General features: G+C 41.2%; 1 protein-coding gene across 1 annotated transcript in view; it reads left to right on the plus strand.

Annotated features, from left to right (window-relative positions):
- The window catches only part of creb3l2 (cAMP responsive element binding protein 3-like 2), a 33,065-nt gene extending 18,435 nt beyond the window's left edge, over nucleotides 1–14,630 (plus strand). Inside the window, exons 2-12 of the mRNA XM_034163164.1 lie at nucleotides 5,159–5,402; nucleotides 8,666–8,871; nucleotides 9,092–9,170; nucleotides 9,474–9,676; nucleotides 10,218–10,364; nucleotides 11,007–11,065; nucleotides 11,508–11,576; nucleotides 11,655–11,754; nucleotides 11,870–12,008; nucleotides 12,114–12,351; nucleotides 12,855–14,630. Coding sequence (XP_034019055.1) covers nucleotides 5,249–5,402; nucleotides 8,666–8,871; nucleotides 9,092–9,170; nucleotides 9,474–9,676; nucleotides 10,218–10,364; nucleotides 11,007–11,065; nucleotides 11,508–11,576; nucleotides 11,655–11,754; nucleotides 11,870–12,008; nucleotides 12,114–12,351; nucleotides 12,855–12,930 — 1,470 coding nt within the window. The 5' untranslated portion in view covers nucleotides 5,159–5,248 and the 3' untranslated portion in view covers nucleotides 12,931–14,630. The remainder of the gene's footprint in view (nucleotides 1–5,158; nucleotides 5,403–8,665; nucleotides 8,872–9,091; nucleotides 9,171–9,473; nucleotides 9,677–10,217; nucleotides 10,365–11,006; nucleotides 11,066–11,507; nucleotides 11,577–11,654; nucleotides 11,755–11,869; nucleotides 12,009–12,113; nucleotides 12,352–12,854) is intronic.
- Nucleotides 14,631–22,831: the final 8,201 nt, after the last annotated feature.

Below are 22,831 nucleotides of genomic sequence, written 5' to 3' on the forward strand. Positions count from 1 at the left end.
ATTAACGCAGGTATTGATACGGCACCATTATATTGTGTGTGTGTGTGTGTGTGTGTGTGTGTGTGTGTGTGTGTGTGTGTGTGTGTGTGTGTGTGTGTGTGTGTGTGTGTGTGTGTGTGTGTGTGTGTGTGTGTGAGAGAGAGAGACCGTTTTGAGGATAACAGATTGGTGTTTGAGATTATTGGATTTATATCTGGTTTTGATTGGTTTGTGGGAACTTCAAACCAGTTAATTTCAGGTATGGTCAGTATAAACCAGTTTAAACCAGCTTCACATGGGTTTAGAGCTGGTTCTTAGTTGCTGTTAAGGCGTTTGATGTGCCGCCTGTCATTAAATCCATATTTGGAACCACAAACCCACCGTGGCTCTCGCTGTGTGGTTTAGTTTTTAAGGGTGGGTTCTGCACTGTAATTAACCCGAACCCTCAGACCGACGCCCATCTTCTCTCTCACTCACCTCTACTCCTTTTTTGGTCTTTCTCCAGAAAAAAAAAAAACTTCTGAAAATTAAAATAACTTCACAGTACTTTCTGGGTAAAGAAATCCTTGAACGTACAGTGAATCCGAAAAGTATTCACAGCACTTCACTTTTTCCACATTTTGTTGTGTTACAGCCTTATTCCAAAATGGATGAAATTCATTTGCTCCCTCAAAATTATACACACAACACCCCATAATGACAATGTGAAAAATGTTGGATTTCTTTCTTTCTTTCTTTTTTTTTTTTTTTTACAAAATAAATAAATAAATAAACTAAGAAATCACATGTCCATAAGTATTCACAGTCTTTGCCATGAAGCTCAAAACTGACCTCATGTGCCTCCTGTTTCCACTGATCATCCTTGAGGTGTTTTTACAGCTTAATTGGAGTCCACCTGGGGTCAATTCAGTTGATTGGACATGATTTGGAAAGACACACACCTGTCTACATATAAGGTCCTACAGTTGACAGTCAGAGCACAAACCAAGCATGAAGTCAAAGGAATTGTCTGTAGACCTCAGAGACAGGATTGTCTGGAGACACAAATCTGGGGAAGGGAACAGAAACATTTCTGCTGCTTTGAAGGTCCCAATGAGCACAGTGGCCTCCATCTCCATAAGTGGAAGAAGTTTGGCTGTCTCACTGTAAAGTTTCCAAAAATGTACAGTTTGTACTATGTCCAGTCAAAAGGCATGAAGTTATGGGATAAAAACAGCAAAAAGAATGACAAAGGCCAAGTCCAGCTTTTATAGGTGTCCAAAGGTAAAGGTTCTCCAGTTTTAGTTAAAAAAAAAAAAAAAAAAGTCATGCAAATTATTGGTTGAGCTCAAATGGTTTTTAAAAAAGAAATAGTTTTGAATGCTTTGTTTGCAGAGTAAAGGTCAAACAAGGTCATTGTGCCTTGGACGGTTCACAGCTGGAAGTTCAGTTTGTGCCACATAAAGTTAAACACAATCGGAACAGATGGTGCGACTGATTTAAGTTTTAAATTAGCTCAGCCAATAATCTGCACAGAATTGGAGCAGCTGTAATGTTTGACCTGTTTTGTTGTTGTTTTCACCACATAATTCAAGAGCTTAAACTATATGTGTGTGAAATCCTTATGATCAGGTCAGTACTGTGGAGTCCACTTTGATATGACTGGAGCTTTTTAAAAATTTGACCCCTACTGGTTATTATTCCCCTTTTCATAAGTCTGTAATAAACCTTTGTTTACATTCAGGGGATACTAAAATGACTCCGACAGTGACTTGATGGTACCAGATTTTCAGCTGGCTCACTTTGTTCACATGTTATGAGCACATCTGGGCGGCAGCTCGGCTTCGACTGACTCCATTCTGCTTTGGCTAACCTTCAGTCATAAGCCGTCTGAAGCAACACACACTTTGAGGAGAGATAGTGGACGCAGATAGAGAGAAGAGCAGGATGAGGTTTACTGACACTCACTGACTGCTGGGTGACGCTTTCTGCCTCCTTTGTCTTTTGTGAAGCATGTGATGATCTGATTAGTTCTCTGTGAGATGACGTCGAGGAAAAGTGGCAACAAAAAGGTTTTACAGCCAGTAATTAAACACGGATGGCAAACTGGATTTCTATAATTATCTCTCTGCTGCAGCATTCGTGTCTCTGACGGGATGACGGGCTTAACGTTAAACACAATATGTCTCACACACCCACCCACACACACACGAAACACACACACACACCCACCCACACACACACGAAACACACACACATGAAACACACACACACCCCACACACCACACACACCACCCACACACACACGAAACACACCACCCACACACACATGAAACACACACCCACCCACACACACACGAAACACACACACATGAAACACACACACACCCACCCACACACACACGAAACACACACACACGAAACACACCCACACACCCACCCACACACACACGAAACACACACACACCCACACACACATGAAACACACACACACGAAACACACACACACCCACACACACACAAAACACACACACATGAAACACACACGAAACACACACACACCCACACACACATGAAAACACACACACACGAAACACACACACACCCACACACACATGAAACACACACACGAAACACACACACCCACCCACACACACATGAAACACACACACGAAACACACACCCACCCACACACACACGAAACACACACACATGAAACACACACACACCCACCCACACACACACGAAACACACACACACGAAACACACCCACACACCCACCCACACACACACGAAACACACCCACACACCCACCCACACATGAAACACACACACACGAAACACACACACACCCACACACACATGAAACACACACACACGAAACACACACACACCCACACACACACAAAACACACACACATGAAACACACACACACGAAACACCACACACCCACACACACATGAAACACACACACACGAAACACACACACACCCACACACACATGAAACACACACACACGAAACACACACACACCCACACACACACAAAACACACACACATGAAACACACACACACGAAACACACACACACCCACACACACATGAAACACACACACACGAAACACACACACACCCACACACACATGAAACACACACACACGAAACACACACACACACACAAAACACACACACATGAAACACACACACACGAAACACACACACACCCACACACACACGAAACACACACACATGAAACACACCCACACACCCACCCACACACACACGAAACACACACACACGAAACACACACACACGAAACACACACACACCCACACACACATGAAACACACACACACGAAACACACACACACCCACACACACATGAAACACACACACACGAAACACACACACACCCACACACACATGAAACACACACACACGAAACACACACACACCCACACACACACATGAAACACACACACACGAAACACACACACACCCACACACACACAAAACACACACACATGAAACACACACACACGAAACACACACACACCCACACACCCACCCACACACACACGAAACACACACACATGAAACACACACACACGAAACACACACACACCCACACACCCACCCACACACACACGAAACACACACACATGAAACACACACACACGAAACACACACACACCCACACACCCACCCACACACACACGAAACACACACACACACGAAACACACACACACCCACAAAACACACACACATGAAACACACACACACCCACCCACACACCCACAAAACACACACACACACGAAACACACACACACCCACAAAACACACACACATGAAACACACACACACGAAACACACACACACCCACACACACACACGAAACACACACACGAAACACACACACACGAAACACACACACACCCACACACGAAACACACACACACGAAACACACACCCACACACGAAACACACACACACGAAACACACACCCACACACGAAACACACACACACTCACACCCACACACGAAACACACACCCACACACGAAACACACACACACGAAACACACACCCACACACGAAACACACACACACGAAACACACACCCACACACGAAACACACACACCCACACACACACACCCACGCACACGAAACACACACACACCCACACACCCACCCACACACACACGAAACACACACGAAACACACACACACACGAAACACACACACACACACGAAACACACACACACCCACATACACGAAACACACACACACACCCACACACCGAAACACACACACACACGAAACACACCCACACACCCACACCCACACACGAAACACACACCCACACACGAAACACACACACACACGAAACACACACACACACACGAAACACACACGAAACACACACGAAACACACACACACTCACACCCACACACGAAACACACACGAAACACACACGAAACACACCCACACACGAAACACACACACACGAAACACACACGAAACACACACCCACACACGAAACACACACACACGAAACACCCACACACGAAACACACACCCACACACGAAACACACACACACGAAACACACCCACACACGAAACACACACACACGAAACACACACCCACACACGAAACACACACACACGAAACACACACCCACACACGAAACACACACCCACACACGAAACACACACACACACACCCACACACGAAACACACACACACCCACACACGAAACACACACACACACACACGAAACACACACACACTCACACCCACACACACACACACACGAAACACACACGCACACCCACACACACACACGAAACACACACACACACAAATGGCTTATTTTTATGTACCAAATGCAGAAAACTGAAAACCAATTAAGTGGACGTGACATGAACTCTTTACTTTCTTCAAGAGCTGTTCTTTTTTTTGGGGGGGGGGGTCATGTTTAAAAAAATTGTTTTCTACCAAAAAGAACACAGATGTTGAGTCTAAGGGTCAGTAAGAATAATAATAGTAATAATAATTTAAATTAAAAGCATTCATGGTATAAATGTTTTAAAATCCAGCATGTAGAAAATTGTGGAGTTGTTCTTTTTTATTTCAAATGTGAAAACTCACACTTTTACTGAATATGTAGATATATTTTCTCTCATCTGTGCAGCACTTCTCTGAGCTCCTGGACGATCTATCCCAAGATGCTTTGCTGGGCCAGCTGCTCAGTGACCCGTTCCTGTGCGGGGTGAGAAACGGGATGGAAGCCATGGATAGCGAGGATGGGAGCGACATTTCCCCGTCTTCCCCTCTCCCCCCTCACATTACAGCTGAACACAGCTACTCTTTATGTGGTGACAGTCGACCCCAGTCTCCCCTATCACACCTCACCGGTGAGCCAGGCAGTGAAGCAGGTACGATACCCGCACACAGATGGTCAGTCAAAAGCTTCAACACCAGCTTCTAATAACACACACAAATGTGGGTCAAAGTTGGGGAACCGCTGAAAAAAGTCCTGCCTTGGGGCAGGAGGATGACTATATTAAAGCATGTCTGTACTTTTCATTGACTTTGAGATTAAAGAGCATATTTAACCTGCAATTAATGATTTCTAAAATAAAGATTTTTGTTTTCGTTCTTGGATCAGATGTCTTAAAGTATGGAACTAACCCGAGGTTTGAATTTAAGTATAATTCATGAAAGATTTCAATGTGTAAGTCATGACTTTTTAATGGGTGTAATAATTAAACACTTCAACTATAAATCAATAAGAACAATGACACACTTTAGAAAAACATAAAATCAGCATAAGATTACCCACTGAACATATTATTATATCTAAATTAGGTGCATATAAATAACATCAAAATTGCTTTTGAGCCAGCTATATGCTAATTAGCCAAGCTACCTGTCTTGAAAACTCAGTGTACTGACGGGGCTAAGCTAAGCTAAGCTAAGCTAAGCTAAGCTAGACTGATCTTTCCATGACAATAATGAAGTCACACACTTAACAAATATATATATATATATATATAATATATATATTTCATAAAATCACTAATGCCATCGTAGTCTAACATTAGCCAAAGAACACTTTTTGTTCTGTACATAAATGAACTGCATCTAAACAATGTCGTGTTTGCTGGGCTCTGCCCGGCTGTCAGAAAATGTGTCTTTTGGGGGCTTCCGTCCTTTGTATTGGGGGCTTTGTATTGACTCGGCTGATGTCGCTGTTGTTGGTGGTTTGTGTGTAGACGTCTGCTTGCTTTCGTTGCTTGCAGTCTGGACATAAGTACATGATCATTTGCTGTTCATTCGAGCTGGTGTTTGTTTTATTTTTGAATTATATTTTAAATGAAACTGAAGTCGTTTTCTAGTGACACCTATCAGATTTTCTGACCAGTGACCCGTCTGAAAATAAGGTGGGCACCGTTCCACCAGCAGGTTGTGACGCTGAGCTCGGTGGTGGTCGAGTGGAGCAGAGACCATGGCGAGTTTTCTCAGGTTAAATTGGGGGAATGTGTTAGTGTGGTGCGATATGTCATAAAAAGGGCTCCCGTAGGATTTTTGTGCCAAAATTGATTTTTTTGCTGATTTGACTTGGGTAGGGGTCCAGTTGACTGAAAATAGCAGGGTACAATTTTTCTGACCCCCATAACCCCCTTTTGGAGGGACTTGTTTGCCGAGGATGCAAAAAACCCTCTAAATTACTATCTTCCCCTGTTCTTAGTCACTTCTATTAAACTTTAGAGTCTTTTATGGGTTTTCATTGTTGTTAACTTCATATAAAACTTTTTTTTATAAATTGCAGACTCAGCACAGACTGATATTTAAGTCTTTATATTATTAATGGAATAAGGATTTGTTACAATTTACCAGTTTTATCAACTACATGTTACTCATAAATTTTTCAGTGACCACAGTCAGTTTTGGACAGACAGGAATCTTTGGAGATGCTGTGGTTTTTAAGGGAATAATAATTTCAGTGTTAACATTTGGTTTCATGACCAGTTAAGTAATATTTATTTTTATATACTGTAACAATAACACGTTATATAAGTAAATAAGGTAAATGTTTTCTGATTAACAATTAGTTTACCCAAGATAACATAGAATAAGATAGAATAAGTTAGAATAAGACACCACACATTATCAAAATAACATCTATAGGTAACTGTATTAAAATATATTTATATTTGTGTGTGTTGTAGATTATGCATAACGGTGAAGTGAGTATCCTTGAAGCTGTGTCTGCAAAATGAGTGCTTGTATCATCTGCAATGAGGGTGAAACATCATCCAAAAGACTTGTTTGTAATCCACAGATGGTTGAAGAACTCCTGGACTGTTGTAAAGAAAGACTAAGCCTTGGGGATACCAGCATTCAAAACCTCACAGAGAGCTTATCAAGTTTGGAACAGTCAAAAAGAAAAGACTTGTTATATCACAGTGAATGCTGTAAACCCCTTGTGAATAAATGTGTAATTAAAAGACTCAGGGAGGGTGCTAAAAAGCGTGATAGATCTAACTCCCCCATAGGTTTCTTTCCTGCTCTAGGTCGCCCCTCATGTTCAAATGCTCCAAACCGTCCAAAAAGGTCAAAAAGTCTATCTAAAGCAGAGGTGTGTCTGTTCTCTTCATGTTCTTTCTGTGCATCTGAGGCCAAAGAGTCTTTGCATCAGGTTTTTACTGATAGAATGGGTGAAACATTGCTTCCGATAAAGTTGAACACATGTGATGATCATGTCCGAACTTGTGTTTCTGATCTGTTTGATGCTGGTGATGCAGCTGCTCAAGAAAAGTTCTATCACAGAAACTGCTTACGGTCAGCACAGAGAACCTGTCTTTCTGAGGGCCACAGCAATGTGCCTCTGATCCAATCTCTTTGTGATGAAGAGTTACTCATGTTCATTCAAAATACAGTTGTGGATGATTGTGACACAATAAATATGGCTGAGGTGAATGAGGCCTACATCTCGCTCTTGAAAAGATATCAGATAGAGGTCAAGGGTGATGAAAACTACAGAAAACACCTGAAAAGGTTAATCACTGAGCATCTGCCAAATTTCCAGTTTGTCAAATCACTGCGTAAGAATGAGCCTGACAAACCTGTTACCCTGAAGGGTGTTAGCAAAGCTATTGATGTCCACCTAGATTCACTTGACACAGTTGCAAAACTGAGAGTGACAAGGGAGATAACCAAAAATTAAATCAATATTTTTCATGTTATCCAGGGTGTATCATTATTATGTTGAGTACCCTCATAACCCCATAGATTAATTTTGGGGCCCTTAGGAGACCCAGCCCCCCAAAATACAGAAAAGCAACAAAGCTTGATTTATTGCATGCAGGGTGTATTATTTATGTATTTAGCACCCTTACAAATTAAAAAAAGGACTGTAAGATTGTGAAAATTGGTCTAGAATTGAGGAAGATACGCTTTATACTGTTTGAGGGCCACCCGGGCAGAATGACCCCCATAGAGGGGGGTTACAGGGGTCAGAAAAATTGTACCCCATTATTTTCAGTTAACTGGACCACTAACCAAGTCAAATCAACAAAAAAATCAATTTTGGCACAAAAATCCTACGGAATTACATATCGCACCACACTATGTGGTTTAGTTGTTGTTGGCGTGATGACGGAGGTGCTAACGTAGCGCGCGTTGTGTGCTGCAGCAGAGTCGGACATCGGGGATTCAGCCGAGTGGGCCATGGAGCAGGAGGAGGCCATCGAGAGCCTCCTGTGCGACACGCCCTCTCTCCTCCCCACCATCTCCCTGTCTCTGGCCTCCAGCGAGAGTCCAGATGCACCAAAGAGCCCCGCCATGACCCCGAGTGCCGCCGCCGCTCCAGCTCAGACACCAGCCCCCAAGGTCATCAAGGTGCGTGTAAAACCACTCCTTGAACAAACAAGGAACTAAATGTCTCAGGACCCCAGGACTCAGTTTAGGGCTCTTTACAACCCTTGAAAACTGGGCGGTGTTGAGTTTAAAATGCTTTAAAATCGTATCAAAACAAGCAACACTTCTTTTTGTTTCTTTATATGACACATTAACAGTTTTTAACTTTCTGTTCTTTTTGTTTTCTTTCCATTTTCTCCAGATTAAGGAGGAGCACATTATTCCTCAGATTAAACTGGAGCCTCATGAAGTGGACCAGTTCCTCAATCTGTCCCCCAAAGGTCAAAGTTCACACAAAAACTTCCATTTTCAGCCACTTTTCTCTTTTAGTGCTGACATGTCAGTTATCTGATGAGATGGCGACCCCTGCTGGGCATTAGGTTAAACCATTTAAATACTTTACCTTCACTTCCTTCACAAAATATTGAACTTCATTATCTTTTTTTTTCCACTTTTAGCAAACATATATATATTTTTATTTGCTGTCCAAACTCAAAAAGCGTCTTTGTAAAGCTTGATGAGGATGAGAGTCCGACTGTGTCTGTGACTGTAGTTCTGTGTTTGTTCTGTAGTTTGTGTTTCAGGTCTGGAGTCGCTCCGGATGCCTCCCACTCCTCCCAGCTCCCACGGCAGCGACTCGGAGGGCAGCCAGAGTCCAGTCCACGCCCTGCCGGGTCTGTCCTGTCCCACCTCGCCCACCAGCCCGCTGCCGTCACAGGCCGGCCTGAAGGTGTCGCCACGAGCCGCGTCCTCGCTGTCCAACTCGCCTCTGCTCACTGCGCCGCACGTGAGTCCAGAGCCAGAGTTTAATGCTCTGTCAGATTTCTGACCAGCAGATTCAGATCAGTCAGTCCAGAATTATTTCAGGCACAAAGCATTAAGGTGATGCTCCGCCCCCTTCTTTTTTTCAAGATTACAGGATACGTTAGTTTGTATTAATTTATTTACTTCATCATATATCTTATAAATCATTTTATATCAGTCATAATATTTTGACAAATGTCATGCTATAAGAAATTAATACAGTCAAACATTAAGAACTCAAAGAATAAATGAGTTGCAATGTCACAAATTTGTATGTAATTTATGACAGAAAAAGTTAAATTTTAGAAATAAATTGGAAATCATACTTATATGAGTAAAAATTATATTTTATGGACAGAAAAAAGTTATATTTAAGTTACAAAAAATTATGCGTGTGGAAAACAAATTATACTCCTAAGAGTACACATTTGTAGTTTTGTGACCAAAAAAAAGCAAGATTTGGGCAATAAATTAGATTAAAATTATGTTTGTCAGCTGCTATAATGTGGTGTTTTTGTGTGCAGAAGTTGCAGGGTTCAGGACCTCTGATCCTGACCGAGGAAGAGCGCCGCACGCTGGTGGCTGAAGGTTACCCAGTTCCGACCAAACTGCCGCTCACCAAAGCCGAGGAGAAGGCGCTGAAGAAGATCCGCAGGAAGATCAAAAATAAGGTTGTAGTTCCCTAACCCTAACCCATGAAGTCAATTTAATGAAATTTAGTTTTAAAAACCTTTATGGCGAACAACTTACAGGAACAATAGTGTCACTCAGTCAACAAACCTTTCAGTTATATCCATGAAAAAACCTACAGAAGGGAATATTTGGCAAACTGAGGCATACCAATCAATCAATCTTCTGTTTATTTAATCTACTTATATCAACTGGTTCCACAAAACAGCTGTTTCAACGGGGAAACATAAGATGCAATTAATTGTAACAGCTTGTTGTAGTTTGTTTTTCCTGTTTAAGTGACCAACTTTGTAGAACTAGTTGTAACTGAAGTAAATGTAAGTTGTTTTTTTTTCTTCTTCTTCTTTGGAGTGTGGGATGTTTTAAAGCTGTTTTTGCAACTTGTTTTGCTGTAAAATTGTTTAGAAACTTAAAAATATGAAATGGTTCTGAATATCATCATGAAAAATTTCCTCAACAGAAGCTTCACCTCAAACCGTTTGTCTCCTCAAGCTTCAACAGTTGACACAAGTTTAAAATTACAACCAAAAATAATTCACACAACAGCAATTTGTGCATCTCCTATTTATTTCTTAATGAATGTATTAATTTTTAGTATTGTTTTATTTTTTTGAATCTGTTAGATCTCAGCTCAGGAGAGTCGCAGGAAGAAGAAGGAGTACATGGACGCGCTGGAGAAGAAGTAAGTCCTTGTCTTCTTCATCCGTTGATTGTTTTTGGAGAGATTTGCATATAAAATATCATGCATGCCTAATTATTTTATTATTAAATGTATGAGTTAATATTCAGTTCCAACACTGTAAAGCTGTTCAGATATGTTCAGTGGACAATAGCGGGGCACTCGTCATAAGAGTGCAGACTTCTGCTGTGTCTCAAATATCTTTTAGTGTTTCAGCCCCAGATTTTGACCATATTTATTAGAGATCAGTTTCAGCCTGGTCAGGTGGTTTGGTGATATCTGGCACACTTGTGTGTTTCATGTGAAGTTCATCAAAACATAAATGTAATGCAAAAAGAACACGTTAACACAGGCTGGATTAAACGCTCACCCGCATTTTCTACTGAACTTCCTACGATAAACGAGGACAGGTGTGCTGATCTGCAGTACATGCGTCTGTCCACAGGGTGGAGACGTGCTCCAATGAAAACAGCGAGCTACGCAGGAAAGTGGAGACTCTGGAATGCACAAACAAGTAAGTCCAGTGAAGACACGCGCACATGCACTGGCAGAGTGAGCCGGAGCGTGAGACATTCTGTGTTTGTTCCGTCAGGTCTCTGCTGCAGCAGCTGCAGTCGCTGCAGGCGGCGCTCGCCGGCAAAGTCCACCGATCGTACAGGATGGCCGGAACCCAGACATCATCGTGCCTGATGGTGTGTGTGTGCATCCTATTATTGATTAACACATTGATTCTGAAGTATCTGCCTGCATCATTAACAGCTCAGCATTGATCATTTATCCTGTCTTGCTTCCTCTGTGTGCCTGTAGGTGGCAGTGTTGTGCTTTGCTCTGTTTGTGGGCAGTTTCTGCCCAGGCACTCTGATGCCTTGCTCCAAGGTCCTGGAACAGCAAATGAGTGGACCTGCATCCGGTCAGCTGGAAGTCAAAGAGTCTTACACGGCTACAGGTGGGTCCTGCTACTCTAGGAATCATCAAAAACTCCTCTTGAAGCATCTTTGCAGATGTGATGATGCATCACTGATGTCATTTCAACTCTTTTCAACTCCTTCAGTCAAATCGAGGAATCTGTTGACGACACTTGAAGACGAGCAGCCGCATCCCCTCGGTTTGGGTGGACAGTATCCAGACCAATGGGAGGACACGTCAGTCGTTGTCATGGCAGCGTGGCATCGCACGGAGCAGCATAAACTCAGAGGGGTGGAGCCTAACAGAGTGGAAACACACCCACCTTTCAGGAGTAAAAGCAACGATACGCAGACATCCAAAAACCTGCTCCTGGACCTGCACAGGTAAAAAAAAAACACACACACACACTGTTTCTTGCAGCCGTGAGTCAAATCAAATCAATTTTATTTATATAGCACCAAATCACAACAACAGTTGCTCCAAGGCGCTTTATATTCTAAGGTAAGGCCATATAATAATTACAGAAAAACCCCAACGGTCAAAACGACCCCCTATGAGCAAGCACTTGACACATTCAGCACATGCTGCATGAATTGCCTCCAGAAATGCACCTCTGATGATGAAATGCAGAAAGAAAACAATCATGAGTTTCTTGGACCTTAAACTGCTGACCCGGGGTCTGTATCCGGCCCACGGGCCTCCAGATTGAGACCTCAGCTTTGCAGTGTTGCAGACTTTCAAAATTTTCATTAAATTCCGTGACACGCTGTGAAGGAGAAATGACACTTTCTGGGCTTTTGTTTTGTTTCTTTGACCTTTGGTGACCTGGTTGAGTAACTGAGTTTTGGGTCGTTTATCATGTCCTGTGTTTTGTCGTCTCCGTCAGGTCACTGGAGCAGAGGATAAATGTCCGCCGTGCTAAAGTGATCGAGCTGGAGCAAACTGTCAATGAGACCTCCTGAGGTCGACACCCCCTTCCACCCCACATTGACCTTTGCCCTCTTCCCCGTGATAGACCTGGTCTCGGTGTCCTGGAACAAACCTCTCAGATTAAAATCTTTTTAAAATCAGATACACTGTGTTGGAAACCATCCTGAGGAGGCACTGGCTGCCTTCATGTCTGACATAAACGTGCACTGAATACTTCTCCACACGTCCTGTCTGTTGTCCCGTGAACCCAGAATGAGACAACATGCAGAATCAAAATGTAAAAATAATCTGAATAAACGATGAAGCGTTGCATGTACATACTCGTATTCCAGTGGAAAGTCTATTCAAATCAAAGGTGAGGCTTGTTGCAGGACGCTGACGAGCGCAGAGGACGTTCGTATTTATGCAGCCTTTTTATTTGTTGGCGTTGTTCAGAATTTATTGCTCTTTGTAGTTCTATTAATATTAAATATTTTTTATTTCATTCCGGCAATACTTGTATCCCTTTTTGATACGTGGTTGTGTTCATATTGTGTTTTTATGTTATTATATTATTTTTATGCTGTTTTGTGCTCAGAATTCCTTTGAACTTTAAAACTGATTATTTGCAGATATTAAAAATGTTCAAAGATTTCTGTAAAAGTCAGTGTTAGTGAACATGATGTAAAGTTCCAGATTTTAATGCAGAAGTGTAAGTGTCATTTCACACAGCGCAGCAAAACCAAATCATACCAGACTGGGGGGTGCTACTGGACACATGACTCTGTTAGAATATCCTCATCAGCCTTTTTCACTTTGTTATATTCAAGTTAGTGTTGATTATTGGACACCTTGTGTCCTGAAGACTAATGCTGTTTTTGACCAGTGAAGTGTCTGAATCGGTGGTCTCAAACTGCTGACCTGTGGGCCAGATTAGGCCTGTAACATGACTTCATAACACCCACCTGTGTGTTTAGAATTTATTGGACTGTAAAATATGCATATTTATTAATCTCTGACATCTTTCATTATTTTTACAGTAATCAAAAGATTGAATGTCAGAGCACAAATCAAAATTGTTGACTTTAGTGTTTGTGTGAAGCTGCGGAAGAGATAATCAGTAAAGCCCATCTTACAGCACATGTAAGCAGTTAAATCCAGTGTGTAAAACCAGTTTAATGTGACTAAATGTTCCTTTAAAATTTAAAGCTACAGTGTGTAGGATTTTACTGTCATCTAGTGGTGAAGTTGCAGATTACATTATAATTTCACCAGTTAATATTTTATGTGCCTTCACATTTTCACTTCTTTGTTGATGAGGATTCTTGCTCCCTCACTTCCTCTTATGATGAGCAACATATATGATGCTACATTTCTTAAAAATGAGGCTTCTCAAACTTTATAGCCTGTGTTAACAAACCAGTGCACAGCAGTGCTACCACTGATTCCTCTGATTATTACTAATCTTTTTTTCTTTTTTTTTTATTATTATTCAGTCTTTCAGCTGTGCTGTAAAATGGGAAAATGGAGTAATCATGTCTATAGAGTTGTCCCTTTTAGGCTACTGTACAAACATGGTGGCCTCCATGAGGGAGGACTCCCATGTAGCTGTGAAGGTTCATTCTCATTTTATGAAAACACATTGACCCGTGGTTGCAGGTAATTACACACTAATATACAGATGCTATATTCCATTTATGCTAATACACGTCCATAAATCATACACACAGCAGCTTTAATGTGCAGAACACTTTGTAAAAAAAATTTCTTTACTTAAGATAAATCCAATTTAAGACCCTTTACATTTGGTTTGGAGTCATTTAAAATGACCAAATCTGGTTTAAACTAGTTTCAAAATTATGTCATCTGAAATAACCAAATCATCATATTTGAGTTGTTTCAGAAAATCCATATTTAGAATTTTGCTGAGCTTGCACTTTAAGCTTTTTTCAAAGAAGTGTTTAAAGTTACTTTTTCTATTGAAATACTGTTTGACTTTGTTGTTTCAACGCGAATTAAGTAGAATTTTAAGCACGTGACTTTTAATTCTGCTGAGTGTTGACGCGGCGCCCCCTGTAGGCTGTAACTTTACTTTGAGACCTCTGATTCTGATGGTGTTGTAAACCTTTGTCCTCATAAATAGTTCCAACAACTTTGACTTTTTCTCCTCAAAGAAGAAGGAAAAAAATAATCCTGTAAATGCTGTGTGGACCAAATGCAAGAATTCTTTTTTTTCCAATCACTTTTTTGGGGGGCGTGTGGGGGGGGGGGGGGGGGGGATTGCACATTTTACACTTTATTTTCAATCTTTCAGCTTCTGCTAAAAAACATTTTTTCCTTCAGATATGGGAAAAATAGAATTTTTTGTAAATATGAGTTTTTATTAAATGCTGAAGTGGAACTTTGTGCCGTGTGTTAGTCAGTAATCCATCTTCATGTATTTAATAAGGGATGAGTGTGTTTGTGACTGAACTCTTTAACACCGAGGACACGCTGCTCTCTGTGTACTCACACTGCAATAAGAATTAAAATTCTCCAGCATTTCTGCTTATGCAAAAAAAAGGATTTCTTGTGAGTTATTCGTGTTGCCAGATTGGATCAGCAGGTTTCTGTAAACTCAGGCCTTAGAATTCACTTCTTATTCCCCCCCCACACACACACACATTTGTGTGGGTTTAGATGTTTGGAGTTGGTGTGTGTTAAGTGTTGCATGATAAGAACACGTGTGCTGACTCTACCCGTCCATGGGATTTTGAACTTTGTCAAAATATGTGTTTTTGACTCAGGACAACAGAACGCAAAATAAACTCTGTTGCTTTTGTTCTTAGAAAAGCATAAAAACAGTTTAGTGCCAGTTTTCTTGTTGAAGAGCATGTCATTTCACACTGGAAGCTGAAGGGGGCAGTATAATAATTTGTTCATTTTTGACTTGCATCAGATGCACATATTATTAATATCTGTGACACAAAAAGCACACTTGACCTTTGACCTTGACATAAAAAATCAATCAATCAATCAATTTTTTTATATAGCGCCAAATCACAACAAACAGTTGCCCCAAGGCGCTTTATATTGTAAGGCAAGGCCATACAATAATTATGTAAAACCCCAACGGTCAAAACGACCCCCTGTGAGCAAGCACTTGGCTACAGTGGGAAGGAAAAACTCCCTTTTAACAGGAAGAAACCTCCAGCAGAACCAGGCTCAGGGAGGGGCAGTCTTCTGCTGGGACTGGTTGGGGCTGAGGGAGAGAACCAGGAAAAAGACATGCTGTGGAAGAGAGCAGAGATCAATCACTAATGATTAAATGCAGAGTGGTGCATACAGAGCAAAAAGAGAACAATGCATCATGGGAACCCCCCAGCAGTCTACGTCTATAGCAGCATAACTAAGGGATGGTTCAGGGTCACCTGATCCAGCCCTAACTATAAGCTTTAGCAAAAAGGAACGTTTTAAGCCTAATCTTAAAAGTAGAGAGGGTGTCTGTCTCCCTGATCTGAATTGGGAGCTGGTTCCACAGGAGAGGAGCCTGAAAGCTGAAGGCTCTGCCTCCCATTCTACTCTTACAAACCCTAGGAACTACAAGTAAGCCTGCAGTCTGAGAGCGAAGCGCTCTATTGGGGTGATATGGTACTACGAGGTCCCTAAGATAAGATGGGACCTGATTATTCAAAACCTTATAAGTAAGAAGAAGAATTTTAAATTCTATTCTAGAATTAACAGGAAGCCAATGAAGAGAGGCCAATATGGGTGAGATATGCTCTCTCCTTCTAGTCCCCGTCAGTACTCTAGCTGCAGCATTTTGAATTAACTGAAGGCTTTTTAGGGAACTTTTAGGACAACCTGATAATAATGAATTACAATAGTCCAGCCTAGAGGAAATAAATGCATGAATTAGTTTTTCAGCATCACTCTGAGACAAGACCTTTCTGATTTTAGAGATATTGCGTAAATGCAAAAAAGCAGTCCTACATATTTGTTTAATATGTGCATTGAATGACATATCCTGATCAAAAATGACTCCAAGATTTCTCACAGTATTACTAGAGGTCAGGGTAATGCCATCCAGAGTAAGGATCTGGTTAGACACCATGTTTCTAAGATTTGTGGGGCCAAGTACAATAACTTCAGTTTTATCTGAGTTTAAAAGCAGGAAATTAGAGGTCATCCATGTCTTTATGTCTGTAAGACAATCCTGCAGTTTAGCTAATTGGTGTGTGTCCTCTGGCTTTATGGATAGATAAAGCTGGGTATCATCTGCGTAACAATGAAAATTTAAGCAATACCGTCTAATAATACTGCCTAAGGGAAGCATGTATAAAGTGAATAAAATTGGTCCTAGCACAAAACCTTGTGGAACTCCATAATTAACCTTAGTCTGTGAAGAAGATTCCCCATTTACATGAACAAATTGTAATCTATTAGACAAATATGATTCAAACCACCGCAGCGCAGTGCCTTTAATACCTATGGCATGCTCTAATCTCTGTAATAAAATTTTATGGTCAACAGTATCAAAAGCAGCACTGAGGTCTAACAGAACAAGCACAGAGATGAGTCCACTGTCCGAGGCCATAAGAAGATCATTTGTAACCTTCACTAATGCTGTTTCTGTACTATGATGAATTCTAAAACCTGGCTGAAACTCTTCAAATAGACCATTCCTCTGCAGATGATCAGTTAGCTGTTTTACAACTACCCTTTCAAGAATTTTTGAGAGAAAAGGAAGGTTGGAGATTGGCCTATAATTAGCTAAGATAGCTGGGTCAAGTGATGGCTTTTTAAGTAATGGTTTAATTACTGCCACCTTAAAAGCCTGTGGTACATAGCCAACTAACAAAGATAGATTGATCATATTTAAGATCGAAGCATTAAATAATGGTAGGGCTTCCTTGAGCAGCCTGGTAGGAATGGGGTCTAATAAACATGTTGATGGTTTGGATGAAGTAACTAATGAAAATAACTCAGACAGAACAATCGGAGAGAAAGAGTCTAACCAAATACCGGCATCACTGAAAGCAGCCAAAGATAACGATACGTCTTTGGGATGGTTATGAGTAATTTTTTCTCTAATAGTTAAAATTTTGTTAGCAAAGAAAGTCATGAAGTCATTACTAGTTAAAGTTAATGGAATACTCAGCTCAATAGAGCTCTGACTCTTTGTCAGCCTGGCTACAGTGCTGAAAAGAAACCTGGGGTTGTTCTTATTTTCTTCAATTAGTGATGAGTAGAAAGATGTCCTAGCTTTACGGAGGGCTTTTTTTTATAGAGCAACAGACTCTTTTTCCAGGCTAAGTGAAGATCTTCTAAATTAGTGAGACGCCATTTCCTCTCCAACTTACGGGTTATCTGCTTTAAGCTACAAGTTTGTGAGTTATACCACGGAGTCAGGCACTTCTGATTTAAAGCTCTCTTTTTTAGAGGAGCTACAGCATCCAAAGTTGTCTTCAATGAGGATGTAAAACTATTGACGAGATACTCTATCTCACTTACAGAGTTTAGGTAGCTACTCTGCACTGTGTTGGTATATGGCATTAGAGAACATAAAGAAGGAATCATATCCTTAAACCTAGTTACAGCGCTTTCTGAAAGACTTCTAGTGTAATGAAACTTATTCCCCACTGCTGGGTAGTCCATCAGAGTAAATGTAAATGTTATTAAGAAATGATCAGACAGAAGGGAGTTTTCAGGGAATACTGTTAAGTCTTCAATTTCCATACCATAAGTCAGAACAAGATCTAAGATATGATTAAAGTGGTGGGTGGACTCATTTACTTTTTGAGCAAAGCCAATAGAGTCTAATAATAGATTAAATGCAGTGTTGAGGCTGTCATTCTCAGCATCTGTGTGGATATTAAAATCGCCCACTATAATTATCTTATCTGAGCTAAGCACTAAGTCAGACAAAAGGTTTGAAAATTCACAGAGAAACTCACAGTAACGACCAGGTGGACGATAGATAATAACAAATAAAACTGGTTTTTGGGACTTCCAATTTGGATGGACAAGACTAAGAGTCAAGCTTTCAAATGAATTAAAGCTCTGTCTGGGTTTTTGATTAATTAATAAGCTGGAGTGGAAGATTGCTGCTAATCCTCCGCCTCGGCCCGTGCTATGAGCATTCTGACAGTTAGTGTGACTCGGGGGTGTTGACTCATTTAAACTAACATATTCATCCTGCTGTAACCAGGTTTCTCTAAGGCAGAATAAATCAATATGTTGATCAATTATTATATCATTTACCAACAGGGACTTAGAAGAGAGAGACCTAATGTTTAATAGACCACATTTAACTGTTTTAGTCTGTGGTGCAGAAAAGGAAAATCTTTCATTTTTCCACCACGTGTCAGATCCCAATCAATCTGGAGCCAAAATGTACAGCAGTATGTTATCCACACTTTTTTCTTTTTTCTAAGGCCAAATTGAACCAAAGCTGCTGATTCCCCCCCCAACCCCCCCCCCCCCCCCCAACCCCCCCACCACTCACCCCATGACTGCTGGGATAGTTTTGCAGATTCGGCATAATAACAGTTGAAGGAGGCGGTTATTTGCCACTCACTGCCCTCTGATGAGAGCTCTTCTAGTTTTCTCTGCACTTGAAATTTTAATCTTTCATCCTGTGATGTTATCTATTTAGTTTCTACCCTCTAGAATCTATTTTTTTTCATGTACAGGTCATCTGTGTGTTCAGTGCTGAAATGTATTTATGGGACCACTGGCCCTGACCTCTGACCCCCTCAAAAGGAGATGGTAAAATAAAAATAAATGAGATGACACTGAGACAGACAGACAGAAGCAGCTCATAAAGCTTTTATCTCTGATGGTTTATAATAATCCAATCAGATCCCAGCTCTTTTGATGTGTTTGATCTCTCTGTGATGCTTCATTGTGTCTTTGAGAACATCACTTCTCTGACTCTCCTGGTGGTTTTCTGGCAGACATACTGTACCTCATTGGGTTTTAGGTGGGGTTTGTTGCTGCTGTGTTTGAAGTTATGGGCTGTGTATCGTCGCTGACTGACAGCAGATCAGAATAATGAGGCCCGCCTGTTTATCTGAAGATCTTCATACAGAAGATGTCCCTTAACTGAATTTAAACTTCAGCTAGAAAAGCCTTTGAAGCCAAACAAGCAATTTAATTAAATTCATGCCCTTGTTTTGCACTCATTGTAACTCAGTCTGATCATAAACATTATATTTTAAATAAGATGAAATATGAAAAGGAATTTTAAAAATGTATTTAAAAACAGCTAAATGGGAATATTAAGGGAAATACCAAAATGAAAAATATAAATAAATGGAAACATAAGGAAAAATATAAATACATCTAAAATAAACATAATTTTTAATTGTATTTCACATTTATGTATTTGTTTATTTTCTGTGTATATTTAAATATTTAGGAAAACTGGGAAATGGATAGAAATATTCTATATGTAATGAACTAATAAAATATAGAAATGAAATAAAAGCAAACATTTAATGCAGAAACCTGGGAACCAATCAGGCTTCTTTATATTAAAACATCTAAAATATGCTGTTTAAACTCACAATGAAAACAAATCACTCTAACATGATTTAAAAGAAATAAAAATGCCAGTTCCAAAATAATGGAATTGATGCCTTTATTATAACACAGCAAATCCATCACTTTGACAGCCGGGGTTTTTGTTGTTGTTTTTTTTTTTGTTTTTTTTGGAGCTCTGAAGATGATGTCTTGGACTTTATTGACAGCAGTCATTAAGAAGTACAAACCATTATTTGGTAAATGTGTCTCACCGAGACGTCTGTGGCTGTGGTCTGACAGACACCAGCTTTACAGCTTCACGATCAGGATTTTCTTAAAAAGGTGTGAAATTTGAGCTCCAGTCACGTGAAGTTACAGGGGAGACGCTGAGCACAGACGATCTGTTTTCTTGTAACAGTGCAGCATCAGACTGTTTGTAGTTGTCCTCGTGTCTGCACGGTGCTTTCTGTGTGCTCCAGGAACTGACTGGGAAGGTACCACCACTGGTCCTTCTGAAGGGGAGGTGATGGTCCAGACCAGGGGTGGGCAATCATGTGCCATGAACAGTGCAGTAGAAAGGGGAACCTGCACCAGAGACCAGAGGATCCCTGGTTGTAACCCCAGTCTGACCAGAAAATCACTAAGGACCCTTGGGCAAAGTTCTTAATCTCCAAATGGCTCCTGGTGTATAGTGAGCACCCTGTGTGGCAGCACCCTGACATTGGTGTGTATAGGTGAACGTGAGGCATCATTGTAAAGTGCTCTGAGCTTCTGATTCAGATGGAAAAGCGTGATATAAATGCAGTCCATTTATTTTTACATTTTTTATTTTATTTTTTTTAGCAGACTGGCACAACTGAATAAAGGTGTGTCAGTGTGCTGTTTGTAGTGAATGTCTGTTTGCAGCCAGCAAGTCAGCGGTTTCAGACCTTTGATCTGCACCATGTGTTCCATTGTTTCTGATGCTGATGTCACATGTCAGATCTCACTCTCTTTAATTTGCATATTCTGTTTTTTAAATCCTTTTGCATTACATCCATGATCACCCACCCTGACCTCCTGAACAGTTTATGATGACGTTTTGAACCTTCGTGTATCCAGGACCTGTAGTGAGCGTGCAATCCCCAAGTCAGCGTGGAGCTCAGGTGCACTAAATATCTTCCACTGAAGCAGTTCACTGTGTCATCAAGGCCTTCAGGGGCGGCACCAGAATGTTTTCATAGCAGCAGCAGCAGCAGCACCGGCTGCTGTGTGACAGGTTGCTGCATGTCAGATGGTTTGGACTCATGTCAGGGATGATGTGAGGATGCAGATGGCTCACTGTAATGACGTGAAAGGAGAATCGGACAGATGTGGCCTGATGTGTGAGAGGCAGACAAACACCACGAGAAGGAAGACATCGGAATGCAGTTAGCGTGCACAGAATGTGGACTGTGATGGAGTTTGAAACGGATAATGACGGCTAACCATCTGCCCTACTTTGTAACTGATGATGCTGCAGAAAGGATGAGAGGGAATATCCCACAATGCCCCACTGTTTGTCCTCTGGGCCAGATGGATGGATGGACAGACGGGTACACCAGGGGTGGACGAGCAGATAGATGGATGGTGGATGGAGGACGGATGGTGCAGCACTCACAGCTGCTTCTCCTCCTTTAGGGAGGAAAAAAAAAATTGTCAAGTTACAGAATATTAAATGCCAGACTTCGTGTTGTTGCTTTCAAAATAAAATGACATTTTTAATAAAGGCATAATGTGATTATATTTGAATGCACATTTCTTGGAGATCCGCGGATGTTTTGGCTGTTGTTATCGCTGTCCTGCTCCGGCAACATAAAACACATGTTTAACGGAGAGAATAAGAGCTGTAGTTCTGGCTTGAGTTCTCAAGTCCTGTGGAACAATGATTGGAAATTGATGTTTTTCAGATGATTGGAAATTCGTTTATTGTTACTGCATCATCAACTTTGCAATATATTTCCATGATGATGTCAACTTTTATGACAGAAAGATATAGCTTAGACAAATAATCACTTTATCGTTAATGAATCTGTTAATTAAAAAAAATTGTGTAGTCTTTAAAATGTAATTTTTTTTTTTTTTTTAGGGTGGGGTGTGTCTGAGCAACAGATCAAAGTCTGCAGACATTAAAATATACAGTCGTTTTGGCGAGCGGGGGCTTTGGGCTTGGCTTTTATTTTGAAGGATTATTCTTCTTACTTCTCGGATAACCATGGCAACCTGACGCAGCTCGTGTCCGGTTGGTCAGCGAGCGCTCGTGCGGCGCAGGTCGCGCTGTTGTCCCGACGGCTGCGGTATAAAAGAGCAGTCATCGGTCGGCACTTCCACCAGGCCAGCAGCCTCTCCGTGCGGGGCATCGTGTCCGCTCTTCGTCACACCACCACCGGGTCTGCTTTCCCCACCAGCCGGGCAGAGGGGGGGGGGGGT

The sequence above is a fragment of the Thalassophryne amazonica genome, chromosome 22 (genome assembly GCF_902500255.1).
Source record: "Thalassophryne amazonica chromosome 22, fThaAma1.1, whole genome shotgun sequence".
Lineage (NCBI taxonomy): Eukaryota > Metazoa > Chordata > Actinopteri > Batrachoidiformes > Batrachoididae > Thalassophryne > Thalassophryne amazonica.